Source organism: Chlamydotis macqueenii, chromosome 4, assembly GCF_036417535.1.
Source record: "Chlamydotis macqueenii isolate bChlMac1 chromosome 4, bChlMac1.mat, whole genome shotgun sequence".
In the NCBI taxonomy this organism is placed as follows: domain Eukaryota; kingdom Metazoa; phylum Chordata; class Aves; order Otidiformes; family Otididae; genus Chlamydotis; species Chlamydotis macqueenii.
This window is the reverse complement of record NC_141559.1, coordinates 2,516,751-2,541,794: the sequence shown is the minus strand read 5'-3', so window position 1 is coordinate 2,541,794 and position 25,044 is coordinate 2,516,751. Positions and strand designations below refer to the sequence as shown.

Sequence of the window (25,044 nt, the reverse complement as noted above, 5' to 3'; positions counted from 1 at the left end):
ACTTCCAAATTCATTCAGAAGATAAACAACTTTTTCTTACAGCGCAAATTCACGGGTTATTTAGGGTCAAGAACTTGGAGGAAAAAAAATCCCATTAATCTGCATCTGTACTGGTATAATGGAAAATGACAGGAAAAATAATTAGGCAATTTAATATTTGGAAAGACTGCATTTGTCCCCAAGGCACTGTAACAGCTAGTGTTAACTAGTAAGAACAAAATGTCGTATGTTCTAAAAATACTCAGTTGTGACCAAAACCCTCCCCCATTAGGGCCCTCAATACTCTGATTAAATGCCAGGAATATTTACATTCACTGCCTTCATTAAAACCCAAACCCCTCAAGTCTAACACGTGCTTCGAAGTCAGTTTGCCAAACTGTTAACTTCGGTGAAAGATTCTCGCTACACAGAAAATAAACCATTATTTGCCAAGGTAGATAAAAGACCAGGTTTTGAAGCGAGGCTACGTAAATCCAGGTATGGATGTCAAAGCAGATGGCCTCAAGTGACCAACTCTTTTGGCACGGTGAGACTCTTGCCTCATTCCTGCCGGATGGACAGTTTAAGCAGGTCATCAATATGTGTTGTGGGAAATGTCAGGGAGAGAGGAAAAAAGGAAGAAAATACATGTTTTGCCCCCAGAGGAGGTTCATAATGCCCTAAAAAAACCCAACCCAAGCGGCTTCTCAAGTCTCAACCAGCGACGTGTAGGAACAGACAGACCCTCAGGTGGAGCTTCTACGCGTGCTTCAGGCACTACGTGCTAACAACCAAAACTTAAAAGATAGAAACCGATCCAGTCTAAACATCCGAAATCCAGCTGCTAAAAATCAAACAACCCGAATAAAATTAATTATTTAAAAAAAAAAAGTTCGGATGTATTCCAAAAACCACATCATGCTGTAGTAGCAGTCTCCAGGGAGAGCAGTTCTAACAACTCTGACATTTTTTTTTTTAAAGCAACAGATTTACAGATTTTTGATGCTTTTCAGTGCACAGGTGCCTCCGCGCGTTTACGCGCGTGGGATCATGTCCTATATCGTTGAGATTAAAAGGAACAGCTGGAGTTACACACCTTTAATTATTCACCAATGGAAGAAGCAAAATTGCATATAGTTGTTTAAGAAAAGAACAGCGTACTACAATGTACACCTCTATCTTGACGTCTTCATTTAATACACAATCACGTCACGTGCTAGAAACCCTGTATTTCAGGTTGCGCTAATTCCTCTTTCCAGTGAAAGCCCTGATTCTGTAACTCCAACAAGATTTTTTCGCAACACAACAAAAAGCCTTACAAATGTCATCAGATTAAGCCTTGTGAGGAGAGCAGCGTGGATTAAAAGAAAGCCTGACACCCATTTTTGCTAGGAGCAAACTGGTGTCTCGGCTGCCAGTGTTGATGCTACAGCATTAACGTTATTTTAGCATTCCTCAGAACGTGTTAGAAGAGGAATAATGACTATCTACACCGGAATTTCACGGAATGTTAACTAACAAAAGGAGAAGCTGTAACATAGAGATGTTACATTAACTAAAATTAACAGTTTGGAAAACCACGCAGCATACTTCAGTGGAGGGAACGTAATCTGCTTCGTTTTTCTAAAAGAAGGGCCTGGTTCTCACGTTAAAGCAAGTCTTTGTTACAGACCAGCGATGACAAAATTGCCACAAGGGTGGGTAGCTCCTCAATTGCCAAGAGTCGTTATGCAGTGACGTGCAGAATTTTAGCAATTCAAGAAACTGAAGTGATGGAAAAGATCAAATGAAAAACTGAACAAAATCCGCCCGACACGCAGAATCCAACACCCTAATTAGACAAGCAAAAAAAGTCTATTAATCCCTGCTGGGAAGACGCGGTTCTGTATCTTTTCTACAGATACTTCTGCCAAATGTAAATGTGGGAGAAGAAGTCTTTCTGCTTCTAGACTCTGCATGCACCACAAGAAAATAAAACTTCAGACAGAAGCGCCCAATTGTCAAAATTACACGATGTCCATTTTAATACTTACAATGCTGGCCAAAATTGAAAACAGATCTATATAAATAATCTGTAGGACCTACACATCTATAGAATTGGATATTGGAGGGTTGTAATCATTGGGCAAGAGACAGCTTCCCTTCTTGGCTTCCCTCTCTTAAAACACATTAAACACAGAAATATAAACAATTTATACAATGACCACTCAGAGAAGTAGGTTTGTTTGTTTTTTAAACGCTCCCCTTTCATCAGGACAAGGCCCCAAGGTATTTAAAGACACCAAGTCTTCATGAAAACAGAGGCACTCTACTTCAAATATTTTAAACGAAAAGGGAAGCAGAAAGTTGTCATCCTGTGGCATGACTCAAGAAGTACCACGGAAAAGACATGTCACCTGCTGGGCTCGATCCTCTCCTAAGGGAGCAGGGCACGCGCCCAGCAGCCTCAGACAACGTCTTCAAAGAAATTAGCACCGTATTTAAGGCATCTTCAGTAACAATCACTTTCAGAAAAGCTAGGCCAAACTCTTTCAGCCAGTAGAAGCAATTACCGCAGCTGGATTTCCCAAAACTTTTCATTTTTAGCTCCCCCCCTCCCCCATTTTAAAAGCTTATTCCTTAAGTTTATGAGACTAAAGACCACCAAGTAAAACCAAAAGGGCATGACTGTGTATTCAAGGTAACTTCGTAAAACTCTTCATTTGAAAGTTGATTAGAACTTACAGGACTAAGAAAAGACACAAGATGATATTTACGTCAGATATTGTTTTTTTTTTAATAGCGGACCAATAATCCAATTCTTGTATGCAATTTGAATTCAACGATCACTCCTATGCAACCAACTTAACAAAGGATATTTGTAGTTCATGTGAACTATTGATACGGCCAAGGGGAATATGGAAAACATAGTATTTATATATACAGTCATTGGTTTTTTTGGTCTCTCGATGCTGTAGGAGAACAAGGCCTCAAAGTTTTAAAGCAGGTTATTCTGGCAGCTGGAGATAACTAAAGCATGAAGCTCATCTCCCCACCATTCTCTTCCAGATCATTATACTACATCTACTTTGTAACGCTAAGGAAATGCAGCAGGGTTGAGGAACCAGCTCTAGAGCCTGATGACTACATTAAATACACTGTAAATTGCCATCTTGCTGTTAGGAACTGCATGCAAATTTACCCTAATTGAATTAGTGAAGCTACAATAAACATTACGCACCCCTCTCTCCCTCCGAAGGCTGACTGAAAACTTGACATACCTGCCCACTTCTTCCTCCCAAGAATTTTTCATTTTACCAGTAACACTAAAAAAATAACTTTCAGTCTACAAAAATGAAAAAAGAAAATCCAACCCTGAAACCCAATACCGATTTAAATCACAAACATTCATTTTGTTGAAGGAAGTATTTCCAGATTTTCGACAAAACATGTATTTTCTGTGTAAAGCAGATATAAGCCTTTGGTAATTTAAGAGAGCGCAAGACTGCGAGATTCACAGTGCTATACCACGACAAGGTGTTTCCACAATAATCCCGCTCCGTCTCTATCTGCTGGGCTGGGCTCAGGACCATCTGCATTATTTTCTGAGTGAACGCAGCTTCCCCCCCATCAATAAACCATCGCAGCCAGTCGCGCTACCAGAACTGAAGACAATTATAAATTACTATCGTTTTCCTAACGCGCAAGTTTACAAGTGAGCGACGATCCCAGATGACTGAAAGGGTTTGTTTTACAAAAGGCACTTCACTTCACAGATGACAGACTTGAGGCCGATGATGAGAAACTGCCATTGTCTTTTAATCACAAGTCTCACAATAAATGGAAATCGGAGAGTTTGCCCTGTCCCGCGGGACCAGTTGTAAGACTGTAATTAGCTCAGCGAAAACCCACATAAACTTGGGTGAAAGAGATGCTGCAACAGAGAGCTGGAAGCCAGCCTGTAGTCAAAAAAACCACCCAGACTGCTAGTTGCAGTTGAAGCATCTCTGACTATTCCTCTTATCTGGCACATCCAGTTAACTCCCAAAATATATATCCTACCCAAGATAGCTGCGAGCCATCTAGCTGGAATTACAACTTCAGGTCATTAAACAACTCTTTCCCAGCAAGCCCATGCAGTTAAATTCAACGTAATCCCAGCGATAACACCATCGAGTAGAAATGGATGGAACACAATGAAATAACTCTCAAGGTTACCTGCTAAACGCATGCCCAATAAATAAATTAATTAAAAAGCACTATGTGGACGATGCGATTGCTGATAGACGAGCGCTGTCCACCGCTGTGCAGCAGAAGCTGTGGATTTTATTACAACACCGGAACATCTTCAGAAGGCAAGCCTCAGGAGCAGAGCGCCATGCTTGGCCCGGTGATGCTGTAACGAGAAGCTGGACGTATTTCAGGGAGACAGACATCTAAAGGGCAAACTAAAATTAGAAGCACACTCCCATGGGCAGTTCATGAGAATACTAACGCTCTGGCTAAGTCGCTAAAAAAAGAACCTCCAAATTTGGAAGGTGACTGGGAGGAGAGAGGTATCATTAAGTCCCTATCAACTGGGAGAAATCCTGGATCAGCAGTTTTGGAGGAGTAAGAAAGTCTTCAGCGCAGAAATCTGCAAAAACCAGGCTAAATGGAGCAATTACAAAGTATTTATCCACTGCCAATGATGGAGTTCAGTGGTATTCGCAGGGTAAAAGGGCGGGGGGACTGCTGGCAACCTGGAACTGGTCGATTCTGTCCCCTCACCCTCAACGATGAGGGTCAGACTGGCACCACCCTGAAACGCAAAAAGCAAGAGGAAAAGGGATTTCTGCACGTGACACGACACAGACAAGTTCAGCCTACAAAATGTACTTCCAAGTGCAGGCCTTGCAACCAACTGAAAACCGCATTCCAAAAAACGAGGCCCTGTTTACAGTTTTTAGTCCAATTACGCTTTCATTAAGAATTTATGTCACAATATTTAAACATGAAAGCGGATGTTTTTTTTTAAGAAAAGAACCAAAACATCCTAACAAGAATGTAGCTGTCTTAAAAAACATTCACTTTTCCTTCCAGCACCCTGTTTGCTGATCAGCAGGCAAGATTTTAGAGCAGGAAACATTCCAAACGCCTTGCTCCTTGCCCAAAACTATTTCCTTCCACAGCACCCTGCCCAGGACAGCATCCTCAGAGCAGACTAACGCAACGCTCAGACCTAAAATTACGAGCAGAAAACCAGACCATACCCTGAATGACACCCTATCTCGTCCCTCTGAAGTAAGCAGGCGGCACACGAGGAGCGGCCGGGTCGGCTGTAGGCAGGGAAGGCTGGAATGCGTCTCGCTCCGGCCATCAGCGACCATCGGGGAAGCTGTTGAGATGGCAGAGAGAATCTTCTGCAGGGATTGCCATTTGCCATTTGCAAATCTTGCAATGGCAAGACAAGAGGCAACAGACGCACGCTGGAGTACAGAAAATCCCAGCTAGGCCTAAAACCACTTTTACTGACTTATTTATGTTGATAGGAAGGCGGTCAAACACTGGAGCTGGGCCTGGAGCGGCTGCGCAACACCCTTCCCTGGAGATTCTCCAAACGCAGCAGGACAGGCCCCAAGTAACCTAATTTTATCAGACAGGGCTTGAGCTGGGGGTTGGGGCAGGATAAGCTCCAGAGATCCCATCTCACCCGCAAGATTCCATGATTTACGACGCATTTTTTCAGGGGGTAGAGTACAGAAGCAAGATATCTGGATAGATGGGAGCAGCCCGGAGGACCGTGTCTCCTCATGAGATTCCTGGGTTTGTAGCGTCTTTGAAAGAGGAGCAGAGACATTCCTAAGCTCCGCAGAAAGCTCCCAAAGTGCCACTCCTGATTTATGATTGCTTAAGTCAAAACACGATCCACCGTCCAAAGTCCAGAGACCTTCCTTTCGCCTCTTGCTGCTCCTAGCTCAGATCCCCAGGCGCTTCCTCCTCCCCGCCAGTCCTGCCAGCCTTCCTCCCCTCTCTCTCTCTGCCCCGTCTCCGATTTTATCCTTTTCCATGTATCACTGGGAAGTCGAGAAGCAAGGGCGGGACTCAGCTTTGAGGTGGCACAAAGAGCCAAACATCTTCTTCTCGGAGAGACCTCTTCCAGAAGCAGGCACGTACCGATTCCCTCCCCTGGCCTCCTTGGGTCAGATGCCAAGCACTCCAAACTGGAAGATTGAGGATGCTTGGGAAACAAATGCCACGCGAACGATAATTCTCTATTTTCTCTTGGGAAAGGGAACGGGCCAGGACAGAAGGGTCCCACGGAGCGGGTTCAGCCCACAACCAGAAACGTCAAGGCTGGAGCTGGATTTATAATGGAAATCACTGGATAACAATTTTACAACCCATACAGGAGATGCACTAATGCCATCCAACCAGCGACACCCATCCCCACCACCAAATATACTGCAATTCACCTCTGAAACCATCAACAACATTGTCTGTACAAAGCCAAGGGACCAGAACTTATAACACGCCCTGAAAATGCTCTAAAAATGTCTGTGCTAGCTTTACTGCAAGAAAAAGCTTACTTTAGCTTAAGCAGCAGAGATCCATGTTTTTGGAGGAAAGGGTCCAGAGGAAAATTACATATTTGTGGTTTAGCTGGGAGTCATGATGTCTATCCGTATGCGTAACACGCGGTTGCAGATTCATAATAAACAGCTTTCAAACAAACAAAAAAAAAGAAGTAACTTCTCAAAGATTCATCTTGAGTGTATAAAAAGAGAGCAATTCATTTTAATATAGCTTACTTATATGGGTTTTCAAGTCAGCAATGCAACTATGGAGCTCTTCCTTCTAGAAAGCATACATGGAAAGTAAAACAGAACAAGAGATGAAAATACAAATGGGAAGTGTGGCAGCACCCCAGTATTCACCCCCTGCAGCGGGTTCCTCAAGAGAGATGTTCAAATCCCACTTCTCGTTTCTGTGGATTACTCGGTTTTACATTTAAAATGACTGGCTTCACAGGCGTAACCGACTTTACGGGAAGAAAAAAAATCTTTCAGAGAACCTGGACAAACTATGAAAAGAATTTCCATACATTTAAGAAAAGCCAGCTATAAGCAGGAAGGAAAAACCCTCAAGGTCTGGCTCACACTTGATTTATACTTTATCATTACCAATTTTGGTGCAAATTATGCATACACTTTCTAAGGTTAAAAAAAAAAATGACAAAATTTGTGGCAAATATTAGTGAAACCTCATTTCCTCGGTATATTATAGATATTGCTACAAGTTACCAGGGACATTACAACCAGCAGCGCTTCACTTGAGCTAGAATAACCTTGTCCTCCACGAAATGGAAAGAGAATTAAGCTAGCGTGGCAAAGAGCAGCGTCATTGTCGATACTGAAAGACATCTTTATGCTTCACAGTAACTGCCGAGAATGAGAAAGACTTTCAGAAGAGCTGAGTTTAAACACTGAATCTGTTATTTTACAATACTCACTAAATGGGCTTTTACATTAAGTATGAAATCGTGTTACACCACCAGTTTATTTGGTTTCCTGATGTTTTAATTCTCTTAAGGACTACGGTTCACTTTATTCCTCACGGAAATTAGAAATTTAATTAATTCAATAGAATGGATGAGAGTTAAAATTGTGGAAACGATCAGCTCATCTAAGCAATAAAAATAACTGAAGGAAGCAAGATCTTCTACATGCATCAGTCCCACAGATTCCCGGTTCCTCTGTGAGGTAAGAAAAAGCTTTTCTATATACATATGTATATAAAAACTATATATATATTTATATACATAGTTACAGCTAATATATTCCTGAAGACCATGTTTATTTACCATAAATTCATATAGCTGAGGATTTGTTTGCTTTCCACTGCATCAGGAAGGAACTGTGTTATTACTTTTTAAGTCTGTATTAATATATTTTTGACTTAAAAAGCAAAATATGAAATTAAGGTCAGAAAAAATACTGCGCTAAAGAACTGCACCCACCAAACCTGAACCGGCCCGATTTTCGTTCCACATTTGGTTTATACAGTAACTTAATTAATGCCAGCTGAGCTACTCCTGACTTGGCCACATTAAGTCAAATGAAATTCAGAAAGGATTTACTAAATCCACATTTCCTGAATAGTAACAGCATTTCTCTTCAGATTCTGGTGGATTTATGTGCAGTCCTATGCAAAAACTTGGTGAATATAAAACATAGAGGACACATTGTCTTGCATAAAGGACACAGTAAACCCACGTATCTTTAATTACCCTCTGTCTAAGAAAGAAGCTTCTTATTCTTCCCCCTACATGAAGGATTTATCAACTTCTATGCTGATGTTTTGTGTTGCTGCGGGGAGAGATGAGAAAATCCCCAAACGCAGACTTTGCCTCCCTTCCTTCGAGCGTAAGGGCACGCTCCTGAGTAAGCAGAACGCAAGCACGAAGAGTCTGACAAGGAGCAGTGCCAAGTATCAACTTCCTCAGCAATTTATGAGAAGTTCCCAGCTCCGAGTACGGAAACCAGAGCAGACTGCAAACAGACACCAACACATTTAAGAAGGAGTTTAGCGATTTGTCTTTTTTCCCCTCGTTTCTCAGGCTGTCCTGCATCCAGCCTGCCTCCTGACCTGCTGCAAAGCCACTCTTCCTCAGAAAGGTGCTGCTCTACATCCCCGTACGCTGGTCCAGCTACAGTTCTTCCTAGAATAAAGACTTCTGTGCGGTCACATCAACTCACGCTAGCCAGCACTGCCGCAGCTCCAGCCCGACCGAGGCTACGCGAGCAGATCTTGGCCACGTCGGAGCTGACACGGCACCGTTTCTGCTTGGCAGCCCTACTTACCTCTAAATATCCTGACTTACAAAGCCATTCGGGGACAACCTGTCCCGTTGCCAGAAGGACTTCATTTATCACCTGAAGGGCTGCCGCATGTCAGTAAAATCTGCTGCGGCCTTTCGGAAAGGGATGAAGGTTCAGAGTCAGACTTGAGCCTGACGTAGCTGGCTAACGGATCATGTCTGCTTGCCAGATCTTATTCACTGTCTGATAAAGCAAAGGGAGGATGCGGCAGGCAGTGAACGATGTGCTGTAATGAAGCCAGAGACATTAGCACCGCCACGTGAAAACCAGGAGATTCTGGTTATTTATGGGATCCTACTACACCACACGTAGCGTTTTGCCATGTACAGCTTTTGACAAGTGGGAATGCAAAGACAGCAGCTACTGTCCAGTAGCTTCAGAGAGCATAATTTTGATTTAGGAAAATACTACCCAAACTCAGCACAAACCCTGCAAGAGCAAACTCAACCTGGAAACCCCCTCCCTCATTTTTACCAAGTTCAAGTCGGCAGTTTTCCAGACTGGGTCAGGACTTGCATCATCAGGCTAACGTGGTTATCATCATCTGCTGGGACCTCATAAACCTAAATTCCCAAAGCAGGCTTTAAATCAACATCAAAAGTAGTAAGAAGATGGTGCAACAGTGTTACACCATCAAAAATATGTGGATTGCCAGACTAAAAATCAAAGTGCTAAAATACAGCTTTACTGAACGTTAAAAGAGGACCGAGGAATCAAAAATGACCAAAAGAATCACAGCATCATAGAATGGTTTGGGTTGGAAGGGACCTTCAAAGGTCATCTAGGCCAACCCCCCTGCAAGGAGCAGGGACATCTCCAACCAGATCAGGTTGCTCAGAGCCTCATCCAACCTGGCCTGGAATGTTTCCAGGGATGGGAGAAGATAATGGCCAGAAAACGGGACAATAATGACAGTGGATTTCTTGGTGAAGAGATGATTATTGTCACAAATTATCTTTCCAAAGTTCTACATGAAAAAAATTTGAAGTATTAGTACATTTAACAGCTGTAAAAGTAGTAGCTACCCAAGATTACAAATCCTTCACGGCTATTTGTTCAGCCAAGGAGGTAAGCTTTTAATATAACTTGATGTGTAATCTTAGACAGAAAATGCACTAGGTGCTCCAAACAGTAAGGCTTAACCTACATTTACATCTCTCATTTTAAGCTCTATTATGTTAGCAAGTAGTAAGTAAAAAAGTAAACCTATACACACCGATGTTGTTAAAATCATCTCATGGTGGTAAGAACCTGAGAAACACAGCAATGCTGAAAATCAGACCGGCGTACAAACTCCTGCAGCCCGGCTCAAACTGTCAGAGCTCTGTTCCTGAAGGAACTTGAGCCACGCTCGCCTAGAAATTTCCTACCACAAGGCAACCGAGGAAGCAGGCCAGATTACCCAAGGAATGCTGGAAAAGGAGAAAGTATCAGTATTGCCAAAGAGCGATCAGGGAGAAAAGACTCTGAGCCCCCACAAAGTTTTCTCTCAAGGTCTCAAAGTTCAGCTAATGGATTTTGCATCATTTTAATTCTCACACGAAATTCAGCTGGGCTCACTTTCTACTACAATTACTTCGATACCGAGGTGAGATGAGGCAGAAATGACAACATAAGCAACGAGTATTGCTAAGTGTAGGTGAAAAGGATGAGGAAACCCTGTATTTTTAAAATAAATCTTCATATATACATTAAGTAAGTGGGAAATGGAGATTTGAAAAAGGAGAACAGGAAATACGACTTCTAACCCACTTTCCCTACACCACTCAATAGGAATCATAACTACATAGCTGGACACAGAGGAAGCAATGTGGATTTCTTAAAATAAAATAAAATAAAAAAAAAAAAAAGAGATGCTGAAAAACTGAGTTATATGCAAAGCAGTGTCTGGACAGAGATACTCAGCTTTCAGAGATACCCTGGAGCTGTACTTGCGCATGAAGAGAAAACATCATCTTCAATGAAGATTTCCATGAGACTTCTGTGTTGGATATCAACGTAACCAGTAAGGACTGTGCAGTTTCCTAAGCACCACAGAAACAGAACCATTACCTTTCCGTCTTTCTTCAACAATATTCAGCTTTCCAAAAATGATGGCCTGTATACAGTTCTGAATACCAGGAGTGTATACACCTTTAGTAACAGGCAGTATTTAGTGTAAAACTTAAACAAATCCACACTTCAAGTCAGAAAACACCATACCCCTAAGCATTTCTCACACTTTCACTGCCAAAACCCTGAATTCTATGTTTAACTTCATCAGTATAGTCACGTTTCTTTTCGCCTCTTTCCTGATAAATAACATTTTCTGGTTATCCTCACAGACCTCCTTAAATCACCCCAAGGCTCCTTAGTCCCACCAGACCAAACTGATCACACTTCATTTTTTTTCTACAATCTAGTGATAAAAACTTTGAATGAGACTTCTTTAGAAGCCACAGAAAATCTCATCTTATGAGAACTCCCCATCTGACATTCTTATTGTGGTTATCTGTTTTTCTAATATACCTATACATGCTGATTTTCCACAACAAAAAAAGTAGCACATAATAGAGCAGTAGAACAAATGCCTTACAGAAGGCAGTCATCGCTAGTATCTAGATTCATTACTTCATTAAAAGGATACCAAGCTCACTTGGCACGATCTATCTATCTATCTATCTATATATATAAAATTAAAAAAATTGCTGCATCTAAAAAGGATTTTGCAAATAACTGTGTATTTCTATAGGCTTAGCTATGCATAAATATATATATCCACATCAAGCAACACAACATCTGCGTGTCAAAATGAATTATCACGGATTTCTTCAAGTTGTAAGGATCTGAAAGTGCCAGATAACTGGATTTTTACTGAGTTAGCGTCCCTCCCTGACACTTGTCTAGTCAGAATAATCACCGTTGACTTCAGTTTTCATACATGAACTCAGATCTTGGTCTCTCACCCTAGTTCAAAATCATTCTTTCAGTAGAAGTGCCTAATAGATATTTTGGATAAAGAACTAAGCTCCCTCAAGACTTAAATGCTTTATTTGTGAACATTTGGTAGACACGTTGATTCCCGAAATAATAATCTGATGCCAGAAATACTTCCAAAAAAAAGGGAGTAGAAAATACACTTGTTTCCTCTTAGATTTTTCGTGTTTAACATTTTACAGTGACTACTTCGGAAGATTCAAATCAAGAACTGAAATGAAAATATTTTCACGTGTGCCTCCTTAATTTCCAAATTCTGAAGTTTTATCCTTTTGAAAGAAAGCATTCTTATTTAGTCGTCTCCTCCTGTTGCCCACGTGCTGGGCTTTTCCATATCTTTTGTTCAAATCCTACATTTTTGAAAAACTTAAAACTCTCAAGTCCAATTTTAAGACTCCTCTGCCAGTATCAGAGGAACTTCTGAAGTTCAGTGCGGATGAATCCAGACTAAAATTGAAAGCCAGCTTTAAATGTCTCCCTAAGACTTCCTAACTGCGTAATTGTACTCATTAAATAAAACCTATTTTTTCTGGGAAGAGAACTGGAAAATATTTCCAGTGGCTTAGCGCTTTTTTTTTTTTAAACTCTGTTTCACTAAAGAAAAAAATCTTGCTCATGTGAAAACTACAACGTGTTTACTCACAGGCTGAAATCTAAAAATGTGACTCACCACAGCTGTGCTGCTTTACTCCGACTGGAGGGAAAGTACGCAAAAAGTAACTAAAAAGGGGTTTTCACCCTGAAGTACGTGATGACAGCCTTCAGATCTGAAAGATAATTAACCACAGAGGCCATACAACGCTCTACTATTATATATGTATTATTTTAGAAATAAAGTTAACCTCAAACTGACACCTTCACACTAAATCACTTTTAGGAGAGAGCTTTAATCAAGCTAACTAGGAAGAATAAAGAGTAAGTCAGAAAGAAAAGATAAAGGATTACTGAATTCCAACTTGAGAAATGTGTAAGTCAAAAAGACCAGTAACTAAAAAAAAACTGCACTGGAGGAAAATAAAGAACACAACCAAGATAATATTTGAGAAACTGCCCAATAAATTTAACTGGATTTCTGCTTTCCTACAGAGATTGCATTTGAAAAATTACTTTATATATTTTTTCTTATTTTACTGAAATTATACATACTTATGGTTAACATGACAAGCTCCTTTTCAAAAAAATCTTCTGCTTTCTGGGCTATTAGAAATTAATCTGTGGCAGTAAACTCCGGAGAAGATACAGATGAAAAGCAGGAATATTACATTTGTGGACCTGCTAGTATTTTTTAAACATGCGTACTCTGCCATACGCAGAGTGCAAGTAAAACTTGTTTACAAGCGTTGGTCTTAATTATTTTGAGACATACAAAACACACGAATTTGTGTGGTTCCAGCTGAGTTACCTTATTCTGGTACACTTCCTTTTTCACTATTAGTGCTTTCTAGTGTGATGCGGTATCATTACCCGTTAGAGATTACTTTTTATAAGAAAGGGATGTGACAGTGACCCGAGAAGAAGAGACGCAGTTGGGTACAGGCAGCACCTGTAACTCAACGCAGACCTTGATTTTAGGGGTAACACGTAGGTGGCCGGGGGCACGGCTGGGGGCACAGCTGTGTTTTGAAAAATGTCACCTTTCTAACTTCACAAAATTGGCTTCTCATTTCCAGACCATGATCTTCCTCCAAGAGAGAAACCAGATACAGAGTGGCCTTCACGTGAGCAACTACACAGACAAGGAATTATTGTAACCATGCTAACTGGAACAGGATTTTTTCGGGCGGAAACACAGGCAGGGCTGGCAGAACAGCTGACGGCAGAAACTGAACGACGACAGAATACACCACCTAATGCCAAACCCCGGCGTGTTAATTCCAAGTCATGAAAATCTCCTCTCAGACAGATCTAGAACACGGCATCGTTTCTGAAGAATTTCTCTACAATCCTGACTGAATCGCGCACCACGGTGCAAGCAGCGATGCGTGGAATTTGTGCTGACTTACAGAACCCCACCTGCCCGTCACAAAGCTGTCGTCGCCCGCTTGCGTTTCAAAGATAAACATGGTACGTGGAATAGCTGGCCTGCCACAGAGGGTCTGGACCACATCCGAATACTGGTCCAAGCTACTCAACAAACCAAAGACACGCGATCACATGAAGTCAATGCAGACATTTGTTTCAATTGAGTTGCTCTGTGCGCTTCAGCTCTTCCACTTCATCAGTTCATTATTGTTTTTTACTCATCTTCCCCAGCTTGTTCAAACGCACAAATACACTCTCGTCAGCGCAAGGCACAGGGAGATGACTCTAGAGCCAGGCTAGCACCAGATGTGTAACCACTGCTTTCCATATCTGCAGAGAGCTGCACCTCCTCCCCACCACGAGTACGTTCCCTTGTCTTGCACCACTTCACAATGCAAACGTTTTGGCTACGTTACAGTAATGCAGATAACACCGCTCTTCCTCCTTAACTAAATTTGCAAGTGAAACCTCCAAGCTTTAGAGACTGCGTAACAGAGTTTTTTTCAGAGATTTGACATTTCATTTTGAATTGTGGTACACTTGTTTTCAATTTATGATTATTATTAAGAGGAAGGAGCTGCTTCTTTCCCAGGCATGAAAAAATTCTATTAGACTAAAAATGTCATGAAGATATTTGTTAGTTAAAACTGAAAAGGAGAAAAACTAACCAGAAGGAAGAGCTTGCAGACTGCCAAGTGCTTTCGGAGTACCAAGCATATGTGTTTACTTAAAACAGTCAGCGAGATTATTAATTTTTCTGGTGATAACTTTTAAGAACGTACCTGGGGATAAAGGAACACGGTAGACAAGAAAACCCCACCCTTCCACAGAAGCTGCAGGTACAGCAAATATTGTTGTGAGACATATCCTTGGTATATAATTTGGTGTCTGACAAACCCAGATACAACTCCTTAAAGATCAAGGTACTTACCTGCCTTTACTGTTTCTAAAACATGGAAACAGACACACCCGACCCTCCCAAAATATCTTTTTTTTTGCTTTTTTAAGTAGAAAACATACAGTTCTAGATATAAAAGGAGCAGAGCTTTCTGCACCTACCTGTCTTTTCTACAGAAGAACAGAATCAAACACAAAATAGAACAGGATAAAATAAGCATCTCAGTAAAACCAACACTAATTCTACTGACATTGGTCTGTCTCATTTTGCAACATATGCTGGTAGATGAAATTCTTCCGCAGGTCTCAAAAGTCATGAGCGGTACTGGAAATATCTCCTCCTACACACCGCTGAAAAAAAAAAAAAAAAAAACCCCAAACACCCGGCACAGACAGCTCACTGACGGCAGAGCAATAGCTCCAAGAAGATGAGAACAGTACATGTTGCTTTAGGTGAGCTACTGGGCTATCACATCGCACAGCAGAATTAGAAAGGAGCACCACGTTATGAAGAAATAGTCTTGCCAGGAGATATTTCCACTTGACTTCTCTGAGCTGCTATTTATATTTGTTATTTTCTATTTTCCCTCGTTTTGCTAAACTGAAATCTACCGTATAAAGCAAGTGAATTCTCCTTACCAATATTGGGATGCTTCAAGAGGCGACAGATTCTAGCTTCTCTTTCCAGTTTCTGGTGATCTGCAAAAAAAGGAAAGCAAAACAGTCACTTTTAGTAGGAAGATTAACATAATTCAATGTATTTGCTTCACAGAAGCAAAAACCCCCAACTTTTTACCAATCACATCAGATGATATATCTCCTTTATTTATATCCATTAAGATTTTATATTCAAGATGTTTGTAATTTTGAATTAGGTTACTGCATCCAACCACTTCTTTGATGGACTGCCACAGGCACCGCTCCATCAGAACAATCAGGCTGCTGATTTATTGAGGAGAACAGGAAATATCCATACCACAACCTACAATTACCAGGCAATAAACCACCTTACACCATTAATCAAAGCAAGGACCACCTCAGCCTCTAGCATTGCCTCAAATCCCACCTGTTAACTGCTCTAACGATACCCCCTCTCTCTCTGGCTGATTACTCATTAACGTGCTGATACCCCAAAGACGGCAGTCCAGGTGTACCATCTGTCAGTCGTTCGATTCTTTCTAACCTTCTGGTAGAGCAGCACCCAGCCCTAATGACACTTCTGGAGATAAAATACTACTTCTTGCATCAAGCTCCATTTTACCTAAGTTTTTTTTTTTTTTAATGTAGCACACTTTTCTAGTATTTGCCCCAAAAACCAACATTTATAGTATTTCTGCTGCATTTCGGACAACGTTAAGTAACACGGTACTTGTTTTATCTAATACATATGAGAAAGTTGGGGGGAGTACATAAATTATTTCTACTGGAAATACCTCAAGGTCCTCAGGTACGTTAAAATGCCTAGTGTCAGGCAGTTTAAAACACACACAGCTAACTTGGGCAACAAAATACATAATTTGGTGATAACAAAAATAGCCAGCTACTGCCTGCCGTAATCCTGTAACTCCAACAGACTTCTAGTGCATTTATCCTCACTGCCTGTGGTTTAATTTCTATGGATGCTAAGAATACTAAGCTTTTGTCAAGCAGCAGAAAAGCAGCACAGATTCAACTTTATAATATTAGCTAAAAATAATTTTTCAGAATTAGAAGAGAAATAAAGTGTAAAATGTTTTAACTGATGAGGCAATTCGACCCAATTTGATACCCAAGTATATTGTAATAATCAATCCTTCACGGGGACTCAAACTTCAAACGTCACACAAGTGATTTGGGTTGTGCTACCTCTGCAATCCTAATTATTCCCATGATGTTTGAGAACATTCCTAACAACTGAAAGGGGAAATTTTTAACTGTCCTTCCAGCCCATAAAACCAGTATTCCACACAGTAAGGTTTGAGTTGAATAACCAGCATTCAGAGAACACAAAAGTTTCATCTACAAGAGTATTAGGCATCAAAACACCACAGCAAGAATGACGAAGTTACTTGTTTCTGTAATGTAGCTTACAGATCTATTACGGTATCTGTTCTCGCAATACCATCAGTGTAATTAGGTTATCTCCCAAAGCCACTAAATTATAGTTCCTCCGATACCAGTTTGACGTGGGAATCCATCGGCCAAGAGTCGGAATCGGGTTCAGCAGGTTTGAAACGCAAGCACAGGCACAGTTACAGCACCTCAACGCCCATCGGCTTTGGCTGTAACGTAATCGTGGGCTGACCAAGCGCTCTTTCAAAGGCCATCCTGCACCACCTCAGTCTGTATTTACAGGATCAGCCAGCACAGCTAGAAACCTGGAAAGTATCTGAGAGTCTTCTATGAAGAGCTAAACATAACGACTCTTCATGAACAACATCGATACAATAAAGCACTTCATCTCCGACTTTGAGTAGAAAGTATAAACACTTGAAATTTCTTTGCTATTAATTGCTATACTGCAGCTTCTGAACTGACACCGTAAATGATTAATTTCTCCCGTACACTCAACATTTGCACTGGTTGTTTGACTTTTATCTTACTGCACCTGAGAGCACGCTGAGCCCACAGACAGCAGGCGGTACCACCTGGGTAAGGCCACCCAGAGCACCAACCTGTACAACGCATGGCAAACACGATACCGATGTTCCTCCTGCGCTGGTGGACACACAATAAATTAAATAAGATGCTAAAACCAGACACTACCTCAATGATAGAGCATAAACTAGATGGAGCTCTTTCATTTAACCGAAACCGATTTATCAAGCCTAGACCTGCAAGATTCAGGCAGCCCTTGGCTCTCGCTGATGTCGCTTCGATTTTAGCATCAACTGCAAAAAAAAAAAAAAAAAAAAAAAAAAAAAAAAAAAAAGGGTATCTGCACATGTTCGTGTCCTGAAATACTCTGAAACAATAGCCACTGAAACTTAACTTCATTTATTCAACTACATAAATTCTTTTTGCGTACTGAAGTTCACACTGCTAACTCTGAGGCTTCAGCTGGCACATTTCTCTGAAAAAAAAAAAATTTCCCTCAGAAAATTCCCAGGTTTTCACCCCAAACTTAACTAGTATATTGACTGGTGCCAATCAGGTGGTAACTGGTGTCATGTAAATTCTAATAATGAGCTCTCTGCATTTACCTCGTTCAGTCGCTCATGTCAGAGCAGTTGTTATCATACCTGTTATAAAAGGAAATGCTAAGTGAACGGGGATACCTTACACCACGCGCATTCTGCCACAAGGCAGAAGAAAAAGCACTAAGTACTCCTTCAGTCCGGGATTTAAGTGGACATCAAGGTCCAGGAGATGACACCTGCACTTCCAAAGAAATAAAGTAATCCTTAGCGTTGCTGGAGAAGCTTCAGAAACCTTCCGAGTTAACCTGCAGTATGCAAGGTTTTGTGGGGAGAACCAAACACAAGTTCAAGCTTGTGGGGTACCCAAGAAGACGACTCGCCTTTCAAGTCCGCATGTTTCTTCTTCCCTGTTCCAGGGAATATCGAGTTCCTTCCTCCACTGAGCTTATTTACAAGCACATCCAACTGCCAATGCTGTACATAAATCCCTACGTCTCCCACCCTGTTTTCAGCCAGGTTTCAATTACTGGTGATCTGAGAGTGAATGTCAAAGGGCAAGTCAAACTGAAATACTTCCAGCACTCAGCTCCCAAGCATCTCAAACATAAGAAGGTGCGCTGCTACGATCAGAGTTGGTTAGGAAAGAAGTGTCCTGCCAGGGTGAGTCCAGCCAGAGAAATGACCTAGCAGGCAGCAAATTCCCACAAATCCTGAGAAAGCCTGTGATAGCATCTCCACAAGATGTTTATGCTACAACAGTATCAGAGGAAAAGCTCTAGAATAAAATAAATTCAATAGTAGGTCACTTACTACAAACAAAAAGTTAATTCCTCTAATTTTTGACAGTACATTTACCTACTTGCTTCCTTTGTTCTCATTTAATTACCTTCAGTCGATTACAAAAAGGTCTTCTACACTGTCTAGATAAGAAACTGTAAGAAAATTAAATGAAAAGAAGCTCAAAGAGCAGCAAAGCAAATGCAGAAGGAATTCCCTATAAATTCTAGTTTATTTTATGGAAGCGAGTCTCCATTTGTGAACAACAGCATCCATCACAGCAACAGCCAGTTATCAAGACTGGAAAAAGATCCCTGCCTGTGAAACACCAATACAATCAGGAAGAAGGTAGCAAAGAGAATAATACCATTTTATTAATGGAAAAAGCCTTGCAGCCAGCTACAAATAATTTTAATGTGACATGTAGCCAAGAAAAAAAAAATTATCTAATGCACTGAACCATGAAATATTCAGCCTTTACAATAACTAATGAAATTCTATGAAACCTGACACAAACAGAACATGGAGGGGTAAAATCTGGGGTACTGTATGGATGTAAAGGTTTGAACTAACACCAATTCATACGACGGTATTCCAACAGACCAAAATCTCGTATTACAGGTTACAAAACCTGCATCAGAAGATCAGACTGTCTGTATACTTTGTATTTGGTAGGCAAATAAAGGAACAAATTGTTTAAGTGGTATCAAAATTCGCCTCCTTAACAAAAACTTACATACATAGCCTATATCTACTTCTTGGATTAAGTCATAATACATTTTGTAATTCGAGAGAGATATAATTAATCTCTTCAGCATAAATCTTTTCTACTGCATTGGCACGATGCTCAATCCAAAGTGCTGATCCTTGCACGGCCACCCAAATCGAGTTTATCACCATAGCAGAAACGTCTACCGCTCACTACTGATCAACATGGGTGTCTAAAATTCAATCTTCCCCAAAGCAAAGCCTCTACCAACAATCTGTAGTAACTTTTGTGGATTTTCCTGTTGTTATTTTATTATTAGAGCTTGCAGTCCACGGCGAACAGTGGAGCTGCATCTCCTCAGTGCTAACTTTTGTATCTTTAGCCCCGTTCACTGTCTGTACATTTATTTATTCCCCAGTACTGACTGGATATATCCTTATTCAGTGTGAGATGAGGTATGTTTTCTCACACAGCTTGCTCCATCTTTCTGAGGATGGCCTCTACAAGCCGCCTCCGACTCTGTGCAATACAGCTCAACGCTTTTCAGTTTTTTTCCATGTTTTTCTTCAGACGGTGAAACGAACAGAAAACAAGGAGCACCCAAGTCCCAAGAGACTCTCCAGATCGCTGCACAGCACACCATAAAGCCCACCCACCTCAGACCACTCTGCCCCTCTTATGTTCTCCCACAGAAATCAGAAAACAACTGCAGAAATTCTGACAACGGGATGTGCTAGGATACAGCCGTACTTTCTTCCTAGTATTAGTATTATTTTGACTAAAAAAAAGATTTTCTTTTGCTCACTCTCCTCCACAGAAAAACAAAGCTCCTATTAAAAGGAAACATTGTGATGCATTAGTCTTTCTCTTCTCTTCATGCTTTTTTTTTTGTTTCTATTGCAATTTAAAACTTTGTCCTTGCAGAACGTAACCTCTGGGCACCTAAAATCTCACCAGAATAAGCTCTGGTCCTGATGGGAACATGGCTTGTCCAAACAGACCTTCCCCCTCACTTCTGAGGAACAGAAAGGACAAGCTGGAATCAGTCCGTGGCTGATGTTGCTACAATGCAGTGGCACAGGTGAAGTTAACCGAGCTCTCTCTTGAGAAATAAATGTGCTGCGTGTAGTAAAAATACTTAAAATTGAAATGTTAAGGTTATGATAAACCCTTCCACGTGTGCAGATTCTAGGTCAAAAAAACCCACAGAGCTGCAGAATTTTCTGTGGGGAAAAACAAAAAAAAAGCATCAAAGAAAGCTTAGCTTTCAGTACCACCAGAACGTCAACCGCGATGCCTGGGTGACCTGAAACAGCAGCCATCATCTTTCTACACATTTTTCCCTGGCAGTTACGCAAACCAAATCTTTGTAATTCAGTGGGGGAGACACACAGGTTAACAAAGCAATAATTTCCCCCCACCTCCCCTGATTTTCTCAACTTCTCTGACAACCATATAGAGCACAACGAGGTGTTCTAGGTATCATGGAACGTAAATATTTGCGGTTCCAGAGTACGTTGTCTAAGAGGAATAGTGTTGCAACAGCGACTTGCTCTAAGTCTAGGAATGCGGCTTATACACCATCTAACTGCATCAAAGACATTTTAAAAAACTCTCTCTCAGGAAGTATTAAGGCTCTGGAAACCAGCCAGTTCTGTTTCTTGGAACGGATCATTTCTGTAAGTTGAAGTCGTTAGTGGGGACCAACAATATTACTCAGCCTCTGACTGGGCTGCGTCTTACGAAAGATAATTTATAGACCTTTAGCAATTTGCAAGCCAGTCATTTTCGGTCTGTAAGATAAAACAAGAATCACATTTATTCATAAATCAGTACATCATGCAGCCCCTTGAATATTCCATTACTGAGTTCATGCTACAGAAACGCTCCCAGATAAACCTCTCTCACCGTCTCTGCTCTTCGTAAAGGAGGTAAATGCTAAGGAATACGGTCCTTCAGTTCCCAAAAGCACTTTTTAAAAAAGAATGCTCTGCTCCTGGGGAAATAGCTGAAAACGCAGACTTATTCCTCTCCTCCTAGTATTTATAGCTAAGAAAGTGGGACATCCTTATGAAAAACAATTAGAAACAGCGAGAGTACCCATCTGACCCACCTCTCCTAACCTTTCCTGAACGGAGGCACACGTCAGGTGTTCACTGCTATAAAGATGTCTTTTCCACGGATACTCGGGTTCGTAATGGAGCAGAGTACACCACAACAATAGCAGAGCCAATTCTTTTGTTAGGTCGCTGGTCAAAAGCATCAACAGAGCAGAAATCAGGGCAGAGAGTACGCCTCCAGTTATTTCTGTGGCTGCGTTCACGCGCACACTTCTATTCAACCAGGCTGCTGACTATCCAGGAAAAGTAAAACATATTAATCCAAGATGCTCTGTAAAATAATGAATAAAACCCACACCTGTTGGTTTTCAAATTCTGCCCCAGGGCATTAAGAAAACACAAGGCACATTTGTGCTGGGCTCTGAAGGCTGCCAAGAGCAGTTTTGCGTTGGCTGATGTTCCTGTAAGGCTTTCTTCCCCTTCCCGCTCCCTTTCTATGTTAATATTTTAGCCTTCATAGTGTGTGCGAATTTGAGAAAGTAATCCAGAGATGTCGTTCCTACCTACAAAGCACAGGTTACAGAGTCAACGATGGTACAAGTGTCTCCAGATCACGTTATCAAGACACTTCAGCCCGGATTTCTGTGACAACTACGACCAAAAAAAGTGCAGGAAATTCCCGTGTTTCTTCCATTTCTAGCACTGCTGCTGAAATTGAGGAGCACATGATCTACGTTAGTGAGGTGACATTAACAGCAAAGCACTGACCAAGATTTTACTTTTTTACATGATTTGTGTTTAATTATGTTCAAAGCGAACAGACAGAAGAGACCAACAGAAGGACTGTAAGAACGCAGACTGGATTTTACTCACACAACCTGGGAACCTTTAAACAGTTCTCAAAAGCACACATTCAGTGGTGCTGAGTTCAAGCTAATAAATCCTATTTTTTCCCCCATTTTATACTCTGATTTGCTGTGGTTCTAGACAGCCAGCTGGCGATTCACTCACTTCACTCTTCTGTGAGAAGTGACTTGGAAAAGCAAGAAGAGCATCAGTAAAAGTCTGAAAATGCTGCACTGTCCCAGCAAGCCCCACTGGCACAAGTGACAACAACTTCAAACATCGTCATTAGTCTTCTCCTCACTACCTCTTTCTGTCCCACATATTTTCCTTTGTGATTCAAACCTGCAGATTCTTACAACCGACAGTCAGCTACATCTTCTCCAACCCTTCCTCTTTTTGGATCGTAATTTGGTTTTGGTTAAGAATGCTACGTGCAAGACCTGAACATATTTAAAAGCAGAAGAATAAGGTGGCCCTTACTAGGTGACCCTCTTGGGGTCTCTTAATTGACTTGTCACTTTTTGCACGACGGCTATACACTACACTTTGAAAGCTCCTCTCATTTTATCCTTGCAGCCCTTTGCTCTCCACATTTTTCCCTTCCGTCTCTGAACACATGGACGTTCTTCCATCTTCCATGCTGGGAACTCTTTGGTTACTTCACCACCCTCCTTCCTTTTTTGGTTCTCAATTTTATGCCCTCTGCCTCTGATTTTTTCTTAATTTCTGCTGATAAATACTTGAAGGAATACAGTATTTCTCATTTTGTCCTATCTTCTATTTTCTGCTGGTTTGTTTAAAGTTTTTACGCTTCGCACTCATGATTCGTATTTGAGTAGTTCAGACATTAAACATGCCAAGTTGTACTCCAGAATATACAAGCCTGCTCCGCTTACTCTCAGGAGTTAAAGCAGAGCACGCACGTAAGCGGACCAAAAGCACCGAGATGGCTTTAGCACAAACACATTTCAGCCAAACGGCAGCTGTAGTTTTTCAGATTTTACAGAGGAATATGTAACAATGCCGCAAGCGGAGTTTCAGGCTGCTTACCACCTTTTTTTGCATTGTACAATTTGACAGGCGTGGAGAATGCGATTAAGGGAGAGCAATCTGAAGAAAACTCTGAATGTCTCACAGATTGAGCTCCTGAAATGAATACTGGAATCATTTGTAATCACAAAATGCGCCTGAATCAGTACTTGTGATGTATCTGAGCCAGTACTTGCCATGAACCCTACAGCAGCTCCACGAAGCGTCTGAAAGGCTCGCATCCCCTTGTGCTAATAGGTGTGAAAGCCATACCGATGTACTCACCAAAATCACAAATTTGGTTTCCTGATTCAGTCCGAAACGCCCGCAACAAAAGCCGTATATTCAGCGCCAGTGAGTCAGTGTGCACAGCTAACGGAAACGACAGCTTCAGCCCAGGCGAGGGGATGCTTCAAACCCAGTGACCAGCAAAAAACCTGGTTGCTTTTAAATGGAACTTGATAAATTTATTAGATTTGTACAACAAAGACAGGTGGTGGCTGTGTTAGATTAACTCCAGAGGTTTTATTTCCCAGTCCTATGTTCCAACGAGTCAAAACGAAGTCCGTCGAGTACTCGCCCCCACATATCTTCACATACCCTGTTTGTAACACCAACGCTGAAAATGAGTTTTATGTAACTGCTCCTGAATGAATAGCTCTAAACCATAATCAGGGAAACATTTTTTCAATTTCTTAACTCATTTCCTGCAGAAAGTTGCAGTAAGTTTGCAGGAAGCAACAGTATTTGGAAAAAATCCTTAGGAATTGAAAGTAAGTTCGGAAAAACAGATCCTACATCAGAGATGCCTGAATTCCAGGCATCGACTCAGCAGTCTAACAAGCACTAAAGCATCTCCTTGCCCTCAGATACTTCACCGGAGAGGGATGCCCTTAAGTACATACTCAAATGCCTCGCTGAACTCCAGTCCTACAGACCGTACTTTAAAGACAAATAGTTCAATCCATGAAAGCCATGAAGAACATTACAAACTCTGGACAGACTTTTGTTTGACAACCAAAATTTTGAAGTTACTGATTTTGAGGCTGCTGCAAAGAACAACTTCTGAACTCCGTCTTTAAGTTCTTCACTTCGGCAAAGTTTAATTTTAGGAAGTGTATCAATGATCACCACCTTCTGCCTTGACGTCATTTCTTGATAGTATTTTTAAAATTTTTTTTTGAAACAGAGGAAGACCAGTGAGGATGTTCAGTTCACTGCTAGCTTAGGGCTGCTGGAGTATTCTGTGTTTAACAGAAAGGGAAAAAGAGCAGTCAAAGGCAGAAATTCCACTGTGCTGAAAAGGTCAACAACTTTTATTGCCAACATTTTCTGTAGTCACTGTTACTTTAAAAATAAACATTACACACGACTTATTCTACTAGAGACTAAAGGCTTCTTTTATGCAAATCCACTTCAAATCATTGACATTTATCTTAATAAAAATCTCATGGACTTCAACCCCCTAGGAGGGAACAACTGTAGAACTGGAATCAAGTCCAAAAAGCACAAAAACAATGGTCTGGCAACTATCATGATGACTCAGAGGAAATTTATTAAGCACATGAAAGCCAAAGCCTTTCATAAAAAAAAAAAAATATGCTAAGAATACATAAGCACATGCCTAGAGAAATATTTCTTTGAAAATAACAGTGGGCTGTACCAGTACTATAGGACTAAAGATACTACTGCATCGGTAAAAATATCCTAATGACTCAACCTCAGCATTTACCAAACAGTAGGTCATCACTAAAGAGGTATTTATTTCTACATGGCTCATAAAAAGCTAA

The 25,044-nt window shown here is 41.1% G+C and overlaps 1 protein-coding gene across 29 annotated transcripts in view; it reads right to left on the bottom strand.

The window, feature by feature from the left end:
* CAMK2D (calcium/calmodulin dependent protein kinase II delta) overlaps positions 1 to 25,044 on the bottom strand; it is a 131,651-nt gene that overhangs the window by 62,877 nt on the left and 43,730 nt on the right. For all 29 annotated transcript variants that reach the window (XM_086747069.1, XM_086747099.1, XM_086747082.1 and 26 more), the window contains one exon: positions 15,354 to 15,413. In XM_086747069.1, coding sequence (XP_086603195.1) covers positions 15,354 to 15,413 — 60 coding nt within the window. The remainder of the gene's footprint in view (positions 1 to 15,353; positions 15,414 to 25,044) is intronic.